The 24,691-nt window shown below is 38.4% G+C and overlaps 1 protein-coding gene across 1 annotated transcript in view; it reads left to right on the top strand.

Annotated features, from left to right (window-relative positions):
* LOC116997743 (syncytin-A-like) overlaps positions 1–18,360 on the top strand; it is a 79,865-nt gene extending 61,505 nt beyond the window's left edge. The window contains exon 4 of the mRNA XM_033062822.1: positions 17,034–18,360. Coding sequence (XP_032918713.1) covers positions 17,197–18,360 — 1,164 coding nt within the window. The 5' untranslated portion in view covers positions 17,034–17,196. The remainder of the gene's footprint in view (positions 1–17,033) is intronic.
* The last annotated feature ends 6,331 nt before the right edge of the window (positions 18,361–24,691 follow it).

Genomic DNA, 24,691 nt, shown 5'->3' with positions numbered 1-24,691 from the left:
AATTATTGATCTGTAGACAGGAGGAAATTAAATATGATATCCCCTTCTCATTTAAAAGAAAATAACTGCAACAACTCCACTAAAGTTCACAAAAGAAATGAATTAAAAATGTTGGCGTGAAATCAACTACTGTCTTGAATGTATCTTCTGCAGGAGTTTTATTTATAGAACACTGCAAGTACAAGGATTTGTCAGAAATGTATGGACTTAAATTTCTTTGCTCATCTTAACTTTTGTGCATACACAGTCGCAGAGACATTTCATAGTTGTGACAGCCAAAATTCTGTGAAAACAGAATTGTTTTCAGTGATACATTATCTTAATATATTTTGCTTCTGGAAGTTTCTTTTGGAATTTCAAGAAAGCATCTCTGCATTTTATTAGGAGTCAGTTTTACTGGTGAACAAAAATCAATACATGCTTTTTTCACAGAGAGTTCAAAATAATTTTTTTCAACTGAAACACCTGAGTTGTATTAATGTGACAAATTTGATCACCATTAAATATTCATGAAGGATCTATTTAAACTTCTCACTTCAGTATAAACTATTTATATCTATGGATACCTTCACATAGTGCCATTCTATGGAGAGCTTGGTCTATAAAGAAAATGATTAATGAGATTAAAGAGGCAAGGACCTTATAGGTGTTAGGAACAAGAAATTAAGAGGTAGAGACTTGAGACGTAATGATAAAGACTAGTTTTAGCTCAGCACAACTACCTTCAGTACTCTCCAGGCTCTGCCAGAAAGCAGGACTCTTTGTCTTATTGACAATGAAAGGAACCAGAGATGACCATCCTTCAACTAGTTTTCCTTTACAGAATTTACTGTCCCTGTATGACTTAGGAAACCGTTCCATGCATATCGACCACCAGACTGCCAGACTAGAGGTTCAGAGATTCAGTCCTTTACTGAATCACATCACAGCCTGTGCTCTAGGACCTATATTAAATGCTGGGTTTGTAGCCAGCAGCCATATCCATTCAGTTTTCAATTCTTGATTATTCACACTCTAAGTTGTGTATTGGTCATTTGAGAGAAAAAAAAATCTCTAAAGTACTGTCCATATTCAAACAACAAAAGCTTGAATGCAACATCTTTGAAACACAGAAAAACCCTGTTTGGAAGGGATTTTGGTAGTTCATGTAATCCAAACTTCTGCTCAGAACAGGGTCAGTCATATGATGAGACATGGTTGCTCCAGACTTGAAGCCACCATGTCTTGAAAAATCTCTAAAGGTGGAGAATATACAATTCTTTCGGGTAACCTGTTCTGCTATTCCAGTGCCCTAAGTGGGAAAGGTCTTTGAACCAAAGTTTGAATATCTCATGCTTCAATTTGCACCTGCTGTTTCTTGCCCCCCAAGGTCATAGATGTCTTCCTTCATGTTCAACTATATAAATGTATAAGCAGGGTACTGTTTTCCAACACTGACATACATTATAGTTGTACTGAAGTTAAATACTTCCAGTGAAAATATATAATATATGATTTTCAATGGCTTATTTTCGCATAATGAAGATTTTTGCAAGTAGTTTCAATAGCAGTTCACTTAATAAAACCAATAGAAAAATTAACCCGCTTTCCTCTGTTCTTTCCATTCCCACCTCTCTTTTCTGGCCTTACGACCCTCTCACTGAAAGAAAAAAAACAAATGGGGAGTGAAGAAAAATTAAAAATAAAAGCAAATAAAAATATCTCAAAAGTTTATAATTTCCATTTGAAAAATTAAAACACCTTCAGAACATGTTTTATATCTTCATTGCTTTCCAGTATGGCTCAAACCCTTCATCACTATTAAACTTATATAGAAGTAAAAGTTTAAAATTCTAATCTACTATGTTTAGCCTTCCTTAATCAAGAAATTTATTGCACCTGCAGAATTTCTTGCAATTCTTAGGACTTTTACTTATTCTTTTGATCAAGTGTATTGGAAAAACAACCTCTTGTACCCACCTTGCTTACTGGCAAAGAAAATCCAAACGCTAAGAAACTCACAAAATATTAGAAAATAACTTAAATTGAAGACATAGCATCAATGTTGGTTCTGTTAACTATGACAGACATTTGGACATAAAATTTCATTAATTGAACAGATTTATCATGGAATAATTTCTATGCAAAGGCCAACATTTTCAAATGTCAGTACCCAAAAAATCCATCTCCAGGCACACAATTAAACAAGAAATAATTTTCAACTGTACATCTGTGTAATTTTAACTATTCTGTGAAAATCTCATGAGTTCCAAACAAGTTTATCTTTATATTGCATGTATATATAATGTCAATATTTTAAGAGGCTTTAGGTTTTGAGGGGAAGGATTCCAAAAAAACACTTCTTCAAATAAATTCCCTGCTTGACCATAGACACTAAACAAATCTCAGCTATATTCATACCAGATTACATCCTTCGGTTCTTCACAACAGAGGAAACAATAAATGGTTGAGAATTGCTGAGAAAAAATTATTTTAAGGAGATAGTCAGAAAGTTCAGTTTTGCTAATGGTGACTAACATATTACAGATAGTAAGCTTAACAGACAAAAAAAAGTGTTTCAAAACATCTTTTTTTGTACAAATTGCAAAGGGTTTTAAGAATTTTTTTCTTCTTTATTTCTATAGAAAGTAGATATTTCCATTTTTCAATTTTGTTTCCATCCAAGTGGATACATGGATGAAGTATCACCCAGACAACTGGAAGCAATGCTCTCAATTTTTATGTTTAGCTCTTTTTCTCATATGCAATGATGTTTTGGACAACAATGTTAGAGCACATTTATCAGATGTGTACAAGTCCCCAGTTTTTCAAAAGGGAAATTGAGATATTAAACATACATCACAAATTTAGAGGTAAGCAGCTGGCTGACAAATCTCTCCTCTGATGGTTCCTGTCTTGTTAGATTTTTGTAAGTCTCCCAAGAGTTTCTTCAGCTGCAACATGTGATATTTCACTGCTGCTGTTTTCTGCTCTTGCAGCAAAACCTACTATTTCATCGTAAACAAATAGTGTTAACACTTGTGATGCTTAATGTTTTGTCAGTTTGCTCAGCAAGTGTGAAGAAAATGCAAACACTTTTTCATGCTGTCAGACTGCACTAAATTGAGGAGATTTCCCAAATGGATGGTATTGTATACTGCATTTAGATAGTTTGCTAAAAAACTAAGAGTTGACACTCATGCAATTCTTAAAACAAGCAGTATCTGGTTATTAACCCTTTTTTTTTTCACCTGGAACAAACAAACATTTTTCTTCATTGAAATCTTATAGGCTGTGGGTGTATTTTTTAGCTATGACAGGCTTGCTTCCCAGAATGGCTTGCCTTACTTTAATTTCTGTGATTGGCTTCCTAGATATTCCTGTGTATAATTTCTACATGCATGCTTTATATTATGTTTTGATCTGCACATTATCTACTCAGTTAAATATTCTTTCCAACACCTTAATTTTTCATAAATATTTATATCTTTCATCACTTCATGCAATTAGTCCTTCATCATGAGGGAAATAAAAAATTATATGTGAATTACATGCTTTGCAAAATAAGGGTTTTCTTTTTTCTTCCATTGATTCTATTCATACATCAATCTTAAAATAGTAAAAAGGTGATTGCATCATCATTAATAACATTAATAAAATACATTATCCAATTGCATTAACTTATACTACCTTTAAAAACATGGTAACCCTTGGGAAAAGCTGATATACACAATTTGTACTGTGCACAATGGCACAATTTCAGGGCTCAAAGAAGTAATCCTGAGGTTTACTATCCCCTTGATTTCAAAAGATGTGTGAGGTGCATTTTAACATTGAAAACATAAAGTTCAATGTATTTAACAGATATTTAGTGTTTTTTGGCAAGGCCTATGATATTCACGCTGGCCTCTAGTTGACAACCTAGAAGTTCATGTGTTTCCATAGATCATAATCTCCAAATCCCATGCATCTGTCTCAGATCCTTCATTGCATCTCAAATGGCAAGAGATGCTTCTTTTTAAGCAACTGAATTAAGCCAGTGATACTGACCTGGTGTAGCTATGATCTTCTATGTAATTAAATCTTTAAATGAGATGCAAGGGACCACATTGCACTATTTGGTATGAGAGACAAAAGCAATTCTCGTTCTTGGGGTTGTCCACATGTGAATGGCTAAGTGTAGTATTCGGGCCTTGGGAGGATGTGTGTGTTCTTTTTAAAAAGACTGTTTGGGTACTTTGCAATTTAGAGGCTTGGTTTTGATACCCTCCTTCATGTCTTATACTTTTATACTATTGGGTTAGTCTGTTAAGGGAAGGAGGTCGCTAAAAACATTTTACAAGAGAAACAACCAAAAAAATGAATGCGCTGGTAAACTTAATTTCTTGTCTCATACTGGACTTCTGGTTTGTTTGGGGTTTTTTCTGCTTCAAGATGATTTTGAAACAGACTTGAAAAACCCTTTACATAACATTGTCAGTTTGGACCAGATTTATTTGTCCAATGAAGTGTATTTTATCAGAACATTCATTACCCTTTTTGAACATAGTGGAGTCAAGGATCAGAAAGCAATTTTCCTTCTTTCCTGTTCTCAAAACCATGATTTTTTTAGTGAGGTTAAGCAGTGCTTTTTCAAATTCCCTGTGCTTGATGTGTCATCTATCGATGAGTCAAGCCTGTTATGCTGGAACTCGAATACAAGAATTGTCCCCCACTTTGAAAACTTTTAAAAGGAATGCTTTATTTTTTCTATAGGTAAATTTGAAATAAGTTTTCTTTTTATTCATAGATGTCATGGCCATACCCATTGATACAAGGTGTTTGTATACAGGCTTTTCAAATATTCATGTTTGCACTATGACTGCATTGCCCAACCATCTCTTTTTTGAAGTACTAAAACTACTACATCAACATGAACAGACTGGAATTTCTTCACATTTTTAGAAACGTCTGCTCTACATATCACCGTGTAATGTATCTATATATTTACTGTAAAAGAAATTAAGGTGTCACTTTGCTGCCAAAAATTTAAACATGTGCAGGACAGCACTATTTTTGACGCACTGCAGATGGAGTGCTTTAAAAAGGACAGTTTAGCCTTTGCAGCCACATATAATGGATGGATACCCAATCTCCAGATAAAAACAACTCTATGGAGTGAATGTTTAGTCTACCCTTTTGCTTTACACTAATTTTATTTGTAACAGCTGCTTTCTAGTTCACATGAAAGTACTATTGATACTTGAAGGAAGAGCTTAGCATCTAAAACATGAATCATAGTTTTCCTTCTGACTAGTTCAGTACCTTCTGTAAAATAAGGGAGTTTGAATTCACAGGTCCAAATTCCCAGGCTAATTCTCTCATGAACAGTGATAGGTTGAATGGGGCATCCTTTAAGACTCTTGCTACGAAACTTTGCCAGTATGTAGAGCAACATATCACATCCATAGAGAGACATGCAACAAGTGGGAGTGAGATCCTACACAGTGGTTACAACATACAGCTACAGCATTAGTAGTTTCAAAAAGTTTTTACATCTTTTATCTTGCTTGGAGTGTAAAAGTACAGTGAATATTGGAAAGCTTGTGGAAAATACTGAGGGACTGGCATGCATCAGGATGGAATAGAAGAGCAGGAGGGGAAGATTTGTCAGTCTTTCAAGATACCCTTTTCATGTCTACAGAAGAGACAGTGGTCAAAATGATATATTTTTGGTTTTGCCTGATCCATCTCCTGATTTCTTAAACTCTCCCTGTTCTCAATGAATATTCTTGAATATTTTTGGTTTTGGGGTGGTCCAGTTGCAGAAGGACTTGATGGTCCCATTTAAATGTATGTTATTGCTTTAAATTAGACTGATAAATAAATTGTCAATTAAAAGAATGCATCTACTTTTCATAATATAAAAAGTTTAATTTATTCAGGAGAGGGTAAAAAAAATCTAAAAAATAGATAATAAAATGGAAGTTTCAAAATATGTACATAACCATCACTGGAAAGTATATTACAGTAAGTAGCTAAATATCTCAATGGAGATTTGAAGAGGAATTTGTAAGAAGGAAGGGGTGTTATCCCAGCATGGATATTCTTCTGTGCCCTTTCACTTTCAAAGCTTAAGAGCCAAGATCAATTTAGGTTCAAACATTCTTTTCCTAAAAACTCTTTCTGGTCTGACCAGGTTCACATGTTGTGTCCCACATAGAGAAAATAAGAGTACAAGTCTGTTAGTGTCTCAGCACAGGTTAGAACAACCCTTCTGAGGAGAGTCTCTACCCAATCCCTTTTAGTGTGCTTTGGTTCACACAGAGGAGATCTCACTGAGCACTAATTGGGTTTTGTCTGGAGGAGACACCGCAGGAGCTCTCTTACCTGCAGCAGGGCAGGCACCAGACTTGAGCTGCTGTGACAAGAAGCCATTCCATGGCAATGCAATGGGGATACCAGGAAGGCTGATATCGGTTTATTACAACAGTGCACTGTCTTTTAGACCGTCTACACAGTTTACACTTTCATCACCGGTCACAGTTAGTCAACATAACAATCATTGGTGGTTCTCCACCCCTATTCTTCCCAGGACCTTTCTAAAAATACTTTCCATAGCTGTGGGGTATTCTTCGTAGTTATCTTCTTTTTCTCCTTCTTCACTTAGTCTCCATGCCGACAGCAATGGTCAGAGAATATTTCTCAAAACAAACCTCCTTTATTACACCTCTCTAACCCACAGGTCAGCTGTTACTATAGTCAGCAGCAGCTATTTTTTTCCCTCTGCAGATCCACTCCTGCTTCTCGACCTGCAGCATGCAAGGCACCAGGACCAGCATTTCCTGCATATGCTAATTTCCTGGGCCTCTCTCGCACAGTCAGACACAGAGCTTGCTGCTAAACAGCACAAAACATTCTCTTTCTTTGGTGCCTGAGCAATCTGTCTCTGTGGTCTTCCCAGCCTTTATGGGCCCAGGGATTTGGAAAATAATAAAAAAATAAAAACAACTGAACCCAGCTAAATCATGTTGTACTGAATAAAGCAAGACAGTTCTGGCTGGCCCTCACCATTTAGAGCTGCTGTGCTTATAACTCTGATAATGTAGAAAAATAAATGCTTCTCACACAAATGCTGACAATTTTTTACTTTCATTTTTCTTCCAATAAATAATATTGAGTTTGTGTTGATGCTTTTTAAGATGAAGAAGAATGAACCAAAATTAAGTGATATTAAACATCAAAAAATGACTTTGGTTAAGCAGCAGGATGCTTAGATCTTTGCAGAAAGCTTGTCTGAACTACTGGAAGCTCCTTGACTCTGCAAAATCATGCAAAACATTTAAAAGCAGGTCAAATATCAGGCACTTAAGCTGACAGGAATTTCCCATCACCAAAAAAGGGAGGAAAGAAGCTCTTCCATCATTTCAGAATGTAGGAAAGGTCAGTGCTACGGTCAGGTGACAAGCTAGGGCTATTGAGTATTGTTTTATCTGAATCATCATTACCCTTCTAAGAATTTAATTATATATCATTATTTTTTAATATAAATAGATTTTGTTCTTTTTAAGCAAGAGCTGTGTCTAGATTCAAAAGTATTCTGCAAATTTAGTGCCATGCATGCTTCTGAAAATCCTTATGGACAATTATGTGTATAGAATATTTAATTGCATGTGCACATGCTACTTGCATGGACACATCCCTAAGTATTTGCATAAGCAATCATAACATTTAGACATAATTTATTAGTTGGACAATTATACAAATTGCATATTTGTATTTTAAATGAGTCCCATATTTTCATTACATTCTGTGTAATATTTGATCAACTCATTAAGAAACATGAGGATTAAAATTCAGGAGTGTCTGGATGCATGCCTGTTACACTTAATTAGTGATTGTTGGAAAATGGATCTGAGAATTATCATACTGAATAATGACAAAGATCTACATAGCAATAAAAATATTCTGCACAGTATTTTAATAAGATCCACTGTCTTTGGTTAGCTTAAACAGGTGAAGTAAAAGGCAGCATTTTGCATCATGTCAGGGTTTAATTTCAGAATTATATAAAGGTTGCAAGTCATTTAAAGAAAGAAGTAATTGTCATAGTAGGAAGGTGTAATATTACAGATTTTTTACAGACATGTTTTAATGGATTCAGTGTATATTAAACATTTAAACTAATATAACATACATTAAAAAATTGACAGAGGAGCAGAAGATAAAAACACTGCACTTTTGGTATAAAGATTTCAGATGCAATACAGAGCATGAGAGCAGAGTAACTGAGTAAGTGTGAATCATCCTGCTAAGATGCTGAGAATGTTCGAAGGGTTAAGGATGGCAAATCACATTTTGTTGCTATGTGCAGCAAGGATAAAGATCTACTGTAACCCCCTTTAATAGGTGAAAGGTGGTCTGAGCCAAAACGCACACACTGACGTCCAACCCTTCCCCTGAGAATCAATGATGTTTTTTTGTGTGATCAATGTAATATTCCACAGCTAAATTTAGGGACTCTGCATGCTATGAAAATTGCACCTCTCTATGTCTAATTAACAATAAAAAATTGTTGTTATCTACAGGTTTAATTATTTAATCTACAAGGTTTTGATTAACTTAATCTTTTTAGTAAGAACAAAAAAGTATATGGGGGAGGGGAGGGGGAAGCATTTCTAATGTTGTTTACTCAGAAGGAATTCTGTAATTTTCCCTAGTCAGCTTGTAAGGATGCACCATCTTTGCTGTTAACTCCCCTAACCCAAGCAACATACAGTGTGAGACAGACTGCTAATAGTTTTCACTGTCTCAGTGTATTACTTGGTTAAATCATAAGCTCTGTCTACAAAGCTTCTCCTTTTTAGTTTGGAATTTTTACACACTTTTAGCAATAGAGCATAAAATTCAGTGTTTGATTTTTATGTATTTGAGAAAAGCTAAAAATTTAAAACCAGATGCCTTTGGCCACAGCCACTTATTTGAGGTATCTTATACCAAGCAAAAGGGTCTTTACACCAATATTAACTCTTTTTTCAGCCCTGGTACTGTATTCTGCAAATTTACAAGTCATGGGGTGATACATGTTGCTCTATTTACAAGTCAGAGGGAGTTCCGTCTGATATCAGTGGGGCCAGATTTCACTTTTAATTACTCATTTGACACACATGCTGGAGTATCTTCAGCAATGCTGTGGGCAGGTATTGTACAAAGGACAAAACAGGAAGGAGACACTCTCATCATAGAAACTGTTCCCTCACCACTGCAAGCCCTCTCTTCTCAAAGCACTCTGAAGATGCTTGTTTATGTGCTATTGCCCTCCCTAAAAATGTATAACAAAAATAATTTAAATGAAGATTCAAAGGAATTCAAAGGAAAAAAGAATCCTGGGCCTATGGGAATAAGAGTTCAGTTCTAAGTTCTGATCTAGGCACACAACGAGATTTCTGAAAATCTTGCAATTTATATCAAACTGAAAAAAACCCCATAAAAGTCTATTTTTGGAAATAAACTCTGCACTCTTCCAGGTATTTTTCCCCTTAACCTTATTCTCCATATGTGAAATGAAAAAATGAAGATATATTAATATCTTAGTATCACAAATGTAATTGTGCATTCAAATATTTTAAGAATAACTGTCAAGAGCATGGGGTCAGATTTCTGGATGATCTCCAGAAGTCCCCTCCAACCACAGTCATTTTGTGATTCTCTAATATTTAATCTATTGCTGTAGAAATTACCTTATCAAGTAGAAGTTCATTGGGGATAAATGTCATATGATGTAGGGCTTATTTTGGAATAGTTTTTATGTTGAGCTTACATTCAAATGCAATTTTGTAGAAAGAAGCCTACACTAGCAAATAGAACAAATTTTCAAGAATCAATTAAACCTATATGTAGGAAAAGAAAAAATATTTTGTCCAAAACCTGCAGAGTGATTCAATTTGTATGATTCCAGGGTGCCCTCATGACTCAGGACGAGAAATCAGGACTTCTCCTCCAAACAGAGAAGTTTGTAGTGTTATCATTAAACCAACAAGAAAAATAGATTGGTCAATAGAAGTGATTTTTCAATTATTGGTAAGTAAGCAACACAGGGGCAACTCAACTAGAATGTTATTTCATCATTTCAGTTACTTGTTCCAAATAAATCCAACATTTTGACCCACGATTAGAACAGCCTACACCCAGATTAACAGACACAGGAAATATTGCAGCTCTTCAGGGATACTTTTAGATTTCTAGTGTTAGAAATGCTTTCTGGTTTATCTAAAATTATAAGCCAAGATTTGATACCATCATCCCTCAGCACAATAAATACAATACAGGCTTCTTTCGCTGTTCCATGCTCCCATGCTTTCCTTTACCTACTGTGTTTTTATTAAAGACAGAGTTTTTGTAAACGTTTATATTACCATAAGAATATGGCTCTTATGATCTTATGAGGTAACTGTAAAGAACAAAAAATTGAAAACATTTTTCCTATTGCAGTGGACACATAAACAAATCAAATATCTTCTTAAACCATTCAACTCCGCTTGTTTAAAGAAGGCAAGAGGTGACAGAGGCTGATTGCAATCCGGTCTAATATCTGCTGATAAATGTGAGGACTCATTGTGACTAGCATTCTCTACCATCTCCTATCAAAGACAGGTTCCAGACCCAACGTTTCTCTATAAATAAAGTTTCAGGGACATTTTAAAACCACATGGCCTTCAGATGAATAGAAAAGAGTCATTCAAATATCCACCCCTCATACAGTCATACAAAAAAAAGAATTCTGGTTTGTTCCATGGATAAAGAATATTCACACAATACAGTTCATCCTGCCTGTCTGTAGTGTTTTGTATCAGATATTAAAACAAACTGTAGTGGCTGAAAGGCAAGGGAGCCTCACTGTTTAGAGGGAATAAACACTGTTAACGTCATCACTTCCATGGGGTTACTGATCATTATGAAATCTTGATTAATCACACAGTAAAACAAAGAAGACATTCAATTGAACATACTTGGGTTATTTAAGTCCTATAACTCATCTGTGCACAAAATAGAATACAGTTGAATTTTAGCAGTGCTCAGTTATGTCTAATTGGGAATGTCAGCCACTGCAATTTTACTTAAGTGATGTGTCCTATAAATGATAGGAGAAAAAAGCTAAGAAAATTACCCAAATTCAACTCTCCAAAACTCCCAAATCATTAAAAGTACAGTAATTTCACAAATACAAGCTGCACCAATTTGACTAAGATTTTGCTCCTAAACCGGAAATGCGGCTAATACTCAGGAGCGGCTAATATGTGAATAATTTTCTGACATTTACAACCTCAGAAGTGCCAGCCAGAGTGACGAGCCGAGCAGCTGCAAAGTCGGCATTTTGCGATTGTTACAAATTGTTACTCTGTTGCGCCGCAGGTGGAGCCTGGTTGCCTGCAGGCAGCACGGGGGGCGGGGAGAGAGGAGGGAGAGCTCTCTCCTTCCCTCCTCTGCCGCAGCCCGGGGAAGAGACGGGGGGGCCCCACGCCGCCATTGCCGCAGCTCTGGGAGGCAGAGGGGGACCCGGGCCGCCACTGCCGCGGCTTGGGGAGGCGACGGGGGGCTCCGTCCCCGCCTGCCACCACAGGGCAGCGCCGGGCCGTGGTGACCGAGCCCAGGGGCAGCGGTGGCCGACCCCCAGTGGCCCCACCGAGCAGCAGCGCCGGGTTGGGCTACCTGGCCCCGTTGGCAGCCCCTAGCAGGTCGAGCCTGCACAGCCTTAGCTGAGCCAGTAAACCCCGCCCTACCGCCATTCTGTTACTATTTGGCAACTTTGTTGCACGCGGGTCCTTGTTGCGAACAACAGAGTGGCTTATACTCAGGTGCGGCTTATTTATGGACAAAAAACGAAATATTTGCCAGCATCCAGAGATGCAGCTTATACTCAGTGCGGCTTGTATTCGTGAATTTACTCTATGCTAAAAATCTTAACTGACTTGTTATAATCCCAGACCACAAGCTAAGAGTTAATATGATCGAAAGAATGAAGACCAGAGGGACAAATGGAAAACAGATTTTGGAGAAATTCAAACATTTGAGGAATTGATGGGCTCAGTTCCATTCCAAGAAAGGAAGAAGGGTGTGTGTGGTAGGTTGACCAGAACATATACAATTGAAAAGCTGGAAGAGAACATTTTCACTTGATAATTTGCTGGAAGTTTCTAGCTGCCAATATTTGAACTGTATTTAGTTTACCCTTAACTGTGGTTCTTGCTATACACAATGATAAAGGCTGACCTAATGAAAGCAAAATTAAGTCCTGTGTGCATTTTTTTTAGGTGTTTACTCATTCCATGCCTGCACAAGCCCAAATGCTAGCTCATTATTCCCAACAGTGCTTCATTTCAAATCTGTGACACAGACACACAGAAAGGTTACTTGAACTATCCAGAACCTGGTTTTGAAGCAAATTATTCTTCCATATGTTCAACATCTTTTGAAGAAAATACCACAGGCAGGTCGATGTATTTATGTTTAACATATCTAAACAATTTTGAATCCCACTGAAGTAACAGGTAAATGCATTAAAAGAAGAAAAAAAACAAACACTTAAGCAGGATCACAAGCTATTTTTCAGATGAGTCTGTCATGTATGTTCCTGACAAAGACTAGGCAGCTTTCAGGATATGTATTGTCTGTACAGTGAACAAGGCTACTGTCCATTAAGACAATGCTTTATCTGAAGCAAATAGGAATACATGGGATGAAAACTGAAATTTTTAAGTGGAGAACTGAAGGACAGAACAAGTAGGTAAATTTTCAGGCAACATTTTTCATTCAAGGTTTCATGCAACCACACGCAGTAAGGAAAATCCATCCATGTAGTATAAGGCAATATTTGGTTTTCATTTACAGGTCATTTTTTGGTCTATGTAGTGCTGTGGGCTCACTGCTCTGCCCTGGGCTTCCACACTGATAATGGGAAAAATCAGTTATGAAAATAGGCCAGCTGTTGGAACAAGACCAACAACACTTCCACTCTTTTCACAGGTGATACAATCCACTCTTCCTTTTCTTAGATTAGTTTTGCTAAATGCATTCCTTTCCCCATTAATAGATTAAATAGAAAACTACATAAACCTTGCTTAAACAATACTTTTAAACAGTCCCAGGCACATCACTTTTATTTTTGCCCACAAGACAAATTTCTTCCCTGGTGTGCATAAACTTTCTAGAAGATGGACTTCAGGCTTGCTTTTAGGATCTCAGAAGAGATCAGTACAGAGACACTTTTGAATGTCAGAGAAGTTTAGTCACCTGATTAAAAATATCCAGGAAAATTTCATTATTTGAACTGTTTCCTGACCAAGAGTTGAAATTAATGTGTCCATTAATGAAGCAACTGATGCAACTTCCCTTACAGCAGCTACACAGTACCTATGAGAACGCATTATGCATATTTGCTTCAATATTCCGAGAATTCCTTTCCTATCCCACCTCAACAACTCCTTCTCTGAAAGACGGAATGGCAGAAGGAATTCTGTAGAACATTTTTGCCCGTGGGGTCGCAATAAGTTTGGCCCTGTACCTGCGTCATGCTACTAACACAAAAAAACCCCACTGTTAGTGAGCAAAATGTCATTTGTGGCTTGCAGTGCTTCAGTTCTGTGTTAACAATACACATTGCTTGTTCCTGGCTTCATCACTTGTTGATGCTAACAAAATTTGGATTTACCAGTGTATGACAGTTCTGTCCTTGATATCTAAGGCTTTCCTGTAAATAAATTAAACAAAATGCAGATAACGCACCCCCCCCCCATCCACCCCAAGCCTTACTCAGCTTGTTGTGTTTGTACTTTTGTCACTGCAGGCAAGCAGAGTGTGAAGCAGGTAAGAAGTCAAGCAAGCTCTTGACGTCAGTTTTTCCTCATTTGGAACAATTTTAAACAATCTTTGACTTACGTTCATATGCTGATCATTGATTAAGCCCCAGGGATGTTTCCTCCAGTGTTTCTTCACCTTTATTACTATAAACAATGTAGTACTTTTCCAAACCACCTAGTCTCAGACTCTGTGTAAGGCCTATTAATAAATGCATCCTTATATATTTTGTTTCTCATTAATACCAAGATGACAGCTGCCATTCTGACAATCTCTGGGTCTCTGAAACACTCATCACTATCAGCAATAAGTCATGTTTATATCTTAGTTGCACTCAAACATTAGAATTTATGCACAAAGAATACATCATTCCTCTAACAGAATGATCAGTTTTTGTATTTCTCAATCTAGTTACACATTACTCACTTGGCATTTTCAGTTAAATGAATATGCTCACTTAAAATAAATAGTAAGGAAAAAACAACAGCAGAAAAGGAGGTTTAATAGTCATGTAGCATGCATATAACCATCACTAAGGGACTCCTGATGTTTTAAGAACACACTGATGCCTGCTTTCATGCACACAGCACAACACAGTGGTTTTAGTCAGAGCTAGTGTCTCTCAGTGTCTTTTATTAAAAACAAAGGAAGGTTCTAGTTCACAGATTAATAAGCTGTGACTTGGCATTTCAGCTGTTTTCAGTAAATATTTCATGCGTATACCTGGATTTCATGTTTCTTCATAGCAGGGAAACCAGCAATACAGACTGCTCAAGTTTTGCTTTCAGCCTTTCTCCAAGCCATTTGCAAAAGCCACTCCAGTGTCTTGCTCTGCCCCTTGAAAGTCTCAGCTTGCCTAATGACAATGTTTTTTCAAAGCAGAGTCATAGAAATAAGTGCTGCATCTCAACAGATGAAGTCTAAAAGCTTCCTCAGAGGAGCTTGATATGCTGCAACTGCTGAGCATCCAGTCTGGTAGGTCAGCTGTGGGCTGCACATGATGAGACGTGTTGCACTGTGCAGAGTTTGGAGGTCACTTTGGCAAAGGTGGAAAACCAATGCAATGATCCACAAGAAAAGTTGTTAACAGGAAAATTATTCCTCTCCTTCCCATCTCTGGTCAGGAATGGTTCTCCTTTCAGGATAGTGCTACTCTAGAGAATGGTAGAGTAGAGGTGCTTGTCTTGTGAGGAATGATGGAAAAAACAACATTCCCAAAGTTGGAGGTGGAAGAGAGGAAGCAGGAAATAACAGGTTTGCAAAAATACAGGTGAGAGGGTTTAACCTCTCTGCACGTTGCTAGACTATTTATCTCATTTTTCTGATTTCCAGTCTATTACCATTTTTCACAGAAAACGTAATTTTGGGTTGGGTTTTTTTATCTGCCTGATTATAAATTTGGTGCATCTTCAACTGAGAATGGTCCAGCAGAATAAACTAATAATGGAAATTGGTTTGACTGCATCAAATGCCTATTTCTGCCATTTTCATTCACAGAAAAGAACCCATCTGAATGTTCTTTTTTACGTGAAAATAATTCCCTTTTTTTCAATCCAGCTATTTATTCATGGGTTACCAGAAGCACCAATGGAGAGCAGTACAATGCAGAGCACTGCATAACTACAAGTTAGCATGGGAGTTACATATTTATTTCTGTAGTCAGGTCATACAGTTACATGATCCATCTATTTATTACCAGCTAGACCTGAACCTTTCAACTGGACAGTGAAACACAACAATATTTATATTCAGTCACTTACTGCTATTGTTTCATGCCTTTCTCAGACATGTTCTAAACTGTGACAAGAGGGAAAGTCTTTCAGTTCCTTCACACATCTTTTTCTGCCTAAAAGGTGTTGAAGCATTAACTACTGCTATGATAGCTCAGGAGAAGCATTTTTGTGTACATGGTGATTTCTCTGTCTTGGTCTTGACTCACGAGCCCTTTGTTATATTTTCTGCTCCTTGTTTGCTGAAAAGGGGAATAACTGTGGCTTGGTGGGGCACCTGGCAGATAGCCAATGTAAATCCACTGTGTCATTTACCTATCAAGGCATCCCCAGTTGCAGTATCCCAGCTTTGGAGTAAATTCAACTCCATTTGAGACTAGTAACATCAGTCCATACACTTTTCCTGAAGATATGAAGTGTGTGCTGCTCACATACCAAAGGTAGCTACTATGAAATTGAAAAGAGGAACATATTCAAAGAGTATACTGAGTGATACTATAAGCCCCAAAAACTTTCCTCATGAATGTTATCCATTTGAAGGTGGAACAAACTTCATAAAAACCATAGAAAATGCCTGGAAGAACTGGGAGAATTAAAACATAACCATGAAGTATATACAGTGGTAAAACTAACATTTTGAATAATTTCTTTGAGGAAGGTTGCTTCTTTCAACACTTATTTCAGTACTCCCTACAGTTCTTCCACTTGATCTTGTTCAAATCATCATTCTTGCTACAGGAAGGAGGGCAAAATTATTGCTGTGAATTAAAAGGCCATGGAAAAGTAATGGAAACAGAAAGAATTATTTCCAGGAGTCTTACTCACTATAGATGAAGCTCACTCTAGAGAGAGCAGCCAGATGCCTTCCTACAAGTGGGGGGGTGTGGATGATACAATTTCTCCAAAGCCATCTTCCCCTGGCCCTTGGAACTTGCTGTAATAGATAGGGTATCCTAGATACCAAGGCTGACCCAGATTCCTTAAGAATTTGGTCACTCTCCTAACACTTTGGAACATAATTGGTTAGAAATTAGGATGTTTAATTGGTCAGTTTCTGTTCTTTGTATAAGCTTCTATTGGTTGTAGTTGGATCCTTCCTGAACCTATAAATATAGGTGTCTGCCCTTTGTTCTGAGAGAATCCTGCCTGACCCCCTTTCGCATGAAATAAACTCATGTGGAAATCGTCAAGCGTGGCCTCCGGTCTTTCTCAGCTGGTGAAATATGGGTTTCTGAGAGATAGCTGCTGTTTCAGCCAAATCGTAGGCCAGACTTAGCCTGGCAACAGAACAGATGCTTAGACGCTGTTAACCCTGCTGAAAACCCCATTGCTTCTTCTTTATAACACTTAGCAAGCCCCTAACCCTATACCCGCTCCCCTTTCCTTAGAGTTAAGTCAAAAAAGGGGAGGGGGGGAGATAGGGACGGAAAAAACCCTATTCCTCCTCTCCCAATTAAAAAAGTTAACAAATTTTGCTTGTGTTCCCATGAGAAGCCACACCCTTGTCCAAAGATGAAAAGCATCTTCGTTGGTGTTGCCCTCACTGCTGCCTGGATGCTTCTCACTGCACCGCATGCCTGTGGCTGGATCACCCCGCAGCCCAAACAAAATGTCTGGGTGACTTTAGCTAAATCAAGATAATCTGTGTTTATCCATGGGCAACCTTGATAACCCACTTTCCACCTGTTTAGTAGGAATTCCTTTGGTTGCAGATGATTGGCCAGTTTATAACTCAGAACTCCTTCGCACCACAGGTAAGAGACTCAATCCAGTGGACAATTGGGATGAGTGGACAAAAATGCTGCCAAACGCGCAGGAGGAGCCCCAAGAATTGGATTTGCTGGGGTCCTCCAGGGCAACATTTTGTGTCAAATTTTACTTTAGACACCCAAGACAAAACTTTGCCGATTTGGATTTGACAAAAAACACATACCGAAAAGATATCTCCCCCATTAACAAAGCTTACAATTCCCCAGATTGGTGCAATTACACTGCCCACACACTTTCAGAAACTACTCTCCATCCCAAAACCTTGCCCCGAGGAATGTTTCTTATCTGTGGCGATCGAGTTTGGGCCGGAATTCCCTCCCGCCTTCAGGGAGGACCCTGTAGCCTTGGCAGACTTTCTACCCTCACCCCAAACATCACTCTGTTGCACAATTGGAGAAAAGATAGTGAATCAAAACGCGAAAAAAGATCCTACACTGAATATGATGAAAGTTGTGACCCTAAATTGTACAATTGGAACAAACCCAAAAGAGTTACTGTCTCCCTGTTTCTACCCTGGGTAGCAGTAGCAAAAGCCCTTGGCAAAATTGATCATTTGGGGTGCTGGCTTAGTAAGCAAGCCAACACTAAATCTGCTGCCCTGAGTGACCTCTTGAAAGACGAAGAAACCACAAGACATGCCTCTCTGCAAAACCGTGCTGCAATCGATTTCCTGCTGCTCGCCCGTGGACATGGCTGCCAAGACTTTGAAGGGATGTGCTGCTTCAACCTTTCATCCCGCTCCACATCCATCCACACCAACATCCAGAAGCTGCACGAACTCGTGAAGGATGTGAAAAAGGAAACCACCCCCGACTGGGTCCATGATCTTTTTGGTCAATGGGGACTGACGGGATGGGCTGCATCTTTGGTCAAAGGAATTTTGTGGATTTTGATTGTAGTTGTTGTTGTGTTAGTTATGTTTGCATGCTTTGCTCAATGCTTCAAGAAAGTTACAAAAAGCGTCTTTTTAATAAATACAGAGAGAGGAATTGTGGATGATACAATTTCTCCAAAGCCATCTTCCCCTGGCCCTTGGAACTTGCTGTAATAGATAAGGTATCCTAGATACCAAGGCTGACCCAGATTCCTTAAGAATTTGGTCACTCTCCTAACACTTTGAAACATAATTGGTTAGAAATTAGGATGTTTAATTGGTCAGTTTCTGTTCTTTGTATAAGCTTCTATTGGTTGTAGTTGGATCCTTCCTGAACCTATAAATATAGGTGTCTGCCCTTTGTTCTGAGAGAATCCTGCCTGGCCCCCTTTCGCATGAAATAAACTCATGTGGAAATCGTCAAGCGTGGCCTCCGGTCTTTCTCAGCTGGTGAAATATGGGTTTCTGAGAGATTGCTACATGTTAGCACTCTCCGGTCCCGTTGAAATCCACCAGGGACCGAAAAAGAGAGAAACCTATGGTGGGGGGGGGTTTCCCTTAGTGACAACTTCACTTGGTCAACCGGGTCACAGCATGGCAATAACAATAACAATAATAATAACAATTATTAATAATAATAATGTCTGAATGGACTTACTAGAGTTCAACACATCTGGGGAGGTCGTTTTGATGTATTTTTACTTTTTTTTTTGATTTAGTGAGCCTATAGCCTACAAAGGGTGGAGGGCTGGCAGTTACTGTTCTGAAAAGCACAGCAGAGTAATAACAGATGATCCTGAACAAACCTGTGAGACGTTTGCAGGCCTCTTCAGCACCGTGTGGATTCAAATTTTTAACAGTTTTGTGATGAGCCTGTAGGGACCTGAAGGTTCTTCTCTCTCCTACCCCACTGCCCAATAAAATTTCCATTTTCCAAGAAATTTTCCAAAATTTCTACTGTCTGTACAGGTAAGAAAACACTCAGATTAAAACCACTGAAAGCAGCAACAGAGGTTAGAAGAGAAATACTATTAATATACAGTGCTACTCCTACACCAACAGCTGATAAGCCCTCAGAAAACATAAATAACTAATTAGAGACAGAAAAATCTTCAGTGTAATGATGCCAGATCACACACTGCACCTCTTTGATAAGCAAGGGGAAAAGGAAATCAACATGTCTTCACTTTCAGGCATGTGACCTAGTCACCAATAACCTTTATCTAAGTAGCTAGGTACCTTTATGGATAAGAATGAGATGATGTACACAAGCATGTTTGGATACTCATTTAATTACATACATATTCTGTCAATAATCAGCACCATTTCTTTTTATTCATGAGAGATGTAACAGTCTAAAAATCCCCCAAGGAATGTGTGGGAATGCTTGTCACCTGTGAAATAATACTGTAACAGTGGAGTTTTCAATACCTGTAACAGAATACTGAAGACAAGTCATTGTACAAAGCAACAGCATCCAGTAAAATTTAATTACAGTATTTCTACTGTTGATTTCAGAATTTTGCAATGCTTACATTTCCTGGCTTGTATGCAAGACTACTAACCAACTTTTAGCTAAAAGGGTAAAAAATCTTATTTAATTTAATGCATCAGACAGGGGAGAAACAGGTAAAGAAGAGTAGAAAAGGGTAAAGAAGAACTTTAGAGATGAGATTGACATCATCAACAAGCGTGCATATGGATATCTGAACATATGTCTACCTCTTTGTGGACATTAGATTTAATTCTCTTCAGATGTAGGCTAAGTTTGTACGTCTCACCTTCTTCCTTTTCCATTTCAACAGTCCTATCACAATTCAGGTGTGGACCAACGTTTGGTGATTCAACTCAAAAGTACATACATGAATTGAACAATCGTATGAAGAGAATACTTGACTTTCAGAATAAAATGCAATACCAAGGCATTCAAGTAGTCATAGTAAAAGCAGAATTAAAACATAAATGCTGTAGATCAGATCTTGTGCTGTTTTTATGCAGAGATGCAGATCACATTATTTTAATCATCTTGTTAGTGGTGGGTTTAGTTTAAGTCAGGATGTGCTCTGGCACAGATCTTAATGACATATTAGAGGTATAGATAGTAGCATCAAGAACATTTTTTTCAAATTTTGTAAAAGTGAAGAATGTGAAAATCTAAAACAGAAAAGTGATTTCATTGCTGAAGAAATACCCAAGATATTCTCCCAGCTATAAGTACTCCTAAACTCCGAGGTCTGCAAAATCACAATTGTATTTTCTTCTTCTTCACCTAAGAAATATCATATATATTCTTAATGATGTGCAAAACCTGCTTATTAACCACCTGCAACTTTTCCATTGACTGTTGAGTCACAATTCCAAAATCTACCCCAAGTGTTTTGCAAAGTCATTTAGTGCCCAATGAAATTAAAACAAATGCAAAATTTTAAATGTCATAAAACTTCATGCACACAAGATTTGAAAACAAAGAGAACTGTGAAAACCTCGAACACAGAAAAGAAATACTCCAGGTAGGGGCTCTTTTTTGTATGCACCAATAATGATTACACAACTGTGGAGGGAAAAGAACTATGTTAGTACTAAAAATCCGCCTCCCATCAATTGTAAAAATCAGCATGAAGCTCTGTACAGCAAAGGAAGAGCACTGATTAACATCAAATACTGGATGAATCTCTCTTGTTCATATTGGACCATTCATCCCTTCTCAAGATAGGAGGTTTGGGTATGTATTCTACCAGATACTGGCAGCAGTTGGAACATTCCCTTCATATTAAAAAAGATCTCAGGCACTCACTACTGTAATCTTTACATTTATAGTAACCTGCCAGTTTCTATTTTTATTTAAAGTAAGTCCTAATTGTACATGAGATTTTAGGTCTCAGTTTAAATTTGAGATATGAAACAGTATTCTCCTACAGATTTTTCAAGGAAAGTTGAGAAAACACTATTTTTTAAGAATACAAGTAAAATAGATGGAAAACAGATTTTTTTTGTTTGGTTTTTTTTTCTCAGTTTTGGGGGAACAATAATTTAAAATAGAGATGAGCAGGAGTAATGCTTGAAAAGAGACAATTTCATTCATAAACTTGCTAATGTATTTTTATCAGCCAGAATTAAAAAATTTGCCCCACAATTTGCATGATTTATTTTTTATTATTCAGTACTTTATTTTCATATAAAAGATTTCCACTAATACATTATTCCTGTGGGAATATGATATTACTTGAAAAAGAAGCTCTTTACTACAGTAATTTCATTATTATAAGCCACACCTGATTGTAAACCACACATCCAGGTGTCAGTAACGTTTCATTCTTAGTCCGTATATAAACCGCACCAGATTATAAGCCACATTTTCGTTCGCAGCGAGTATGCTTGCACAACATTCACAAACTTGGCAATTAGTAACAGAATCGCAGGGTTTACTGGCAGGTGCCGACCTTGGAAACATTATTTCCATGTGAAAAAAGATACAGACAATAGCTGTGGCAGTGTATCCTGCAAGCTTTATTTACAAGCAGAAAAAGATTCGAACAATAGTGGGGTCATTTTGCAAGCATTTCCAATGGATCCACGTTGCCTACAGCCACTCGGCTGTGCAGCCGCTCTGCCACGCAGCCAGGCAGCCGCTCAGCCATGCAGTTGGGCAGCTGCCCAACCACTGATCTGCGCAGCTGCGCAGCCACAAAAGAATGAAAACACCGAAAAAAATACAGAGAAATATCACACACTTTGATCAAACTTTTAAACAACTTCATTTTTCATTCATCAGCCGCTTCATCAGTGGCTTCATCTTCCATGAAACCTTCGAACTCTTCGTCCTTCGTATCGGAAATCAGCAGTTGGGCTATGGGGCTATGGGGGCATCCAGCAAACCCAAACCCGTATCGCCCGTATCTTCACCGTCAGAGTCATCAGTTTCGGTACTCTCGATGCTGTTGCTGGTCAGTCCAGGAATGATGTCGGCCCTCGCGAACCCTCGGATGGTAGTTGTGGTGGTTACTTTACCCCAGACATCCACTGGCACACAGTAGCATAACTTGCCCGGCACAGTCTCCTAGTGTTTGTGAAGGAGTGTTCCCCTTCCACCATCCTGTTTTCCCACAGAAGTCGCAGATTCGCCTTGAAGGAACGAATAATGCTTATGTCCACTGGTTGCACTTCTTTGGTCAAACCACTTAGTATTACAGCAAGCTCCAAGTTCATCTTTTTCACCATGGCTTTCACGCTTTCGGTTTTGTGGGCATGCATGGAATTGAAAATCAGCAGTCCCGGCAACGGATGAAAGAACCTATCCGGTCTGCGAGCATAAACTTCCGTTAGCCAAGTCTGCATTGTGTGTTCATCCATCCACTGCAACAACTATTCCCTTTGGAAATTTGTCTTTAGGCAATGTTTTTCTTTTAAAGACTACCAGTGGGGGTAATTTCTGCCCATTTGATGAAACACCGAGGACAACTGTAAATGATGACTTTTTGTTCCCTGTGGTTCTTATCGGTACTGTCGATGTTCCTGTTCTCTCCACGGTTCGCATCAGTGGCCTATCGAATGTCAGGGGGACTTCGTCCATGCTGATGATGTGGTCTGGCTGTATTTTTTTTTCAGAGATCTTGCTTTTGCAGTACCTCCAGAAGGTGGCTAACTTTTCCTCGTAGTCTGCCGGCAACTGCTGAGACACCATCGTCCTTGTATGGATAGAGAGTTGCCGTCATTTCATGAAACGGAAACACCAAGACGGTCCTGCTTTAAATTCTTCAATATGCAATTCATTTGCAATTGCTTTGGCTTGTATCTGAATGGCAACAGTTGATAAGCTTCGGCCAGCTGCCCTTTGCTCAGAGATCCAGAGGTGAAGTCTGTCTTCCAGTCCTGGCCACCTTGCTTTTCTGCCGCAGAAACTCTTCTTTGTCTTTCTTGTAAGACGAAGTTTGTCTTCCTGCTTTCTCCATCTATGTACCATGGATTTATTAATGCTGAATTCTCTAGCTGCAGATTTATTCCCACGTTCTTTTGCATGGTCGATTACTTTCAATTTAAACTCTACATCGTAAGCTAGTCTCCTTTCTGTAGCCATTTCGAGGTAACTCACCCCGTTAACATCCCCCACCCCGCCAGTAACACTGTCATCCATGGACAGGCAAGAAGCTGTTCTCTGATTTATCATCTGAACAATGGAAGGTCATGGATTTCAACCCAGTTTTTCTCGGGATAGGACCGGCGCGGTACAAGGTAAGGGCAGATCTCTGAATTTCGTCCATATATTGGCCGCTCCTGATTACAAGCCATATTTCCGGGTTTGGACCAAAATTTTAGTCAAAATGGTGCGCCTTTTAATCGTGAAATTACTGTACTCTTAGGTTTTCCATTCTAAGCAGAAAAATGTGCTGCTAATATTTGGGTGAGCTCCAGAAGAGGAATACATGAATATCTGGATGAGAAAGGAGTATGGACAGTGGAATCAACATATGCATACACTTACCTCAAAAAAGCACTTGTAATATATGCATTTTTACTGTGACTCCCTGCTGCCCACTCTAATGAACAAGTTATGCTCTTCACCTTTATAGATATCATAACATAACTGTTCAGGGAAAATGTTAATTGCTGCAACATGCCTTACTAACAGAAGGATTTATCCATTCTATTTACACTGTTTCTCAGTCATTTAGCATGACAGTAAACTTGTAGAATTAATATACTGTGGATTTCATTTCTCATAAAAGAAAACATCAGATGTTTACTTCATTCCAACAGGTTCTACTTGTCCTGCTAGCTCCTGTGAGAACCTTGTTAACAACATACAGTAATTTCACGATTATAAGCCGCACTGAGTATAAGCCGCACTTCTCGGTTTCAGCAACTTTTCGCTCTTTGTCCATACATAAGCCTCACCTGATTATAAGCCGCATGTTACAATACAGAGTGTGATAAAAGGTATCTATTCTATCACCACCTGTGGAGGGTGGAGGCAGTGATCCTTATCTCAACGGCAGATATTCTGCTAATGAGCCATCCATTGAAACCATTGTTCTTTATTTTTTCACAACCCATCCTTCCTCCAGCGAGTCATTTTCTGCTAATGGCCCATTGAGTCCCACTGTGTGACTGATAAAATTACTTCATCCCATTGGAAGTTGCTCCATCCAGGGGGAATAGCCCAACATTTCTTACCAAGATAAAAACAGAGGTTTTGGGACACTAAGGTAACGCCTTTCTCCACTGGACTCCAGAAGAAAACCAGATTTCTCCACATCACCACTGGACCTCCAGAGGGAAACTGCACCTTCTGCAGGAGCACTGCTCCAACTGAATCACATCTGTCACTGCAGGAGGACTGCAACCACCATTTAATGGGACTGCTACCAACACCTTGCCTGACAGGGTGTCAGGTTGTACTCTGACTCTGTCAGGGTTTGGAGGTCGTTTCTTTGTAGTACTGTATTTCTATCTTAATTTTCCTAGTAAAAGAACTGTTATTCCTAATTCCCATATTTTTGCCTGAAAG

Source organism: Catharus ustulatus, chromosome 6, assembly GCF_009819885.2.
Source record: "Catharus ustulatus isolate bCatUst1 chromosome 6, bCatUst1.pri.v2, whole genome shotgun sequence".
Taxonomy (NCBI): Eukaryota; Metazoa; Chordata; class Aves; order Passeriformes; family Turdidae; genus Catharus; species Catharus ustulatus.
Note: the sequence above shows the minus strand (reverse complement) of the source record. Positions and strands in the feature narration are given on the sequence as shown.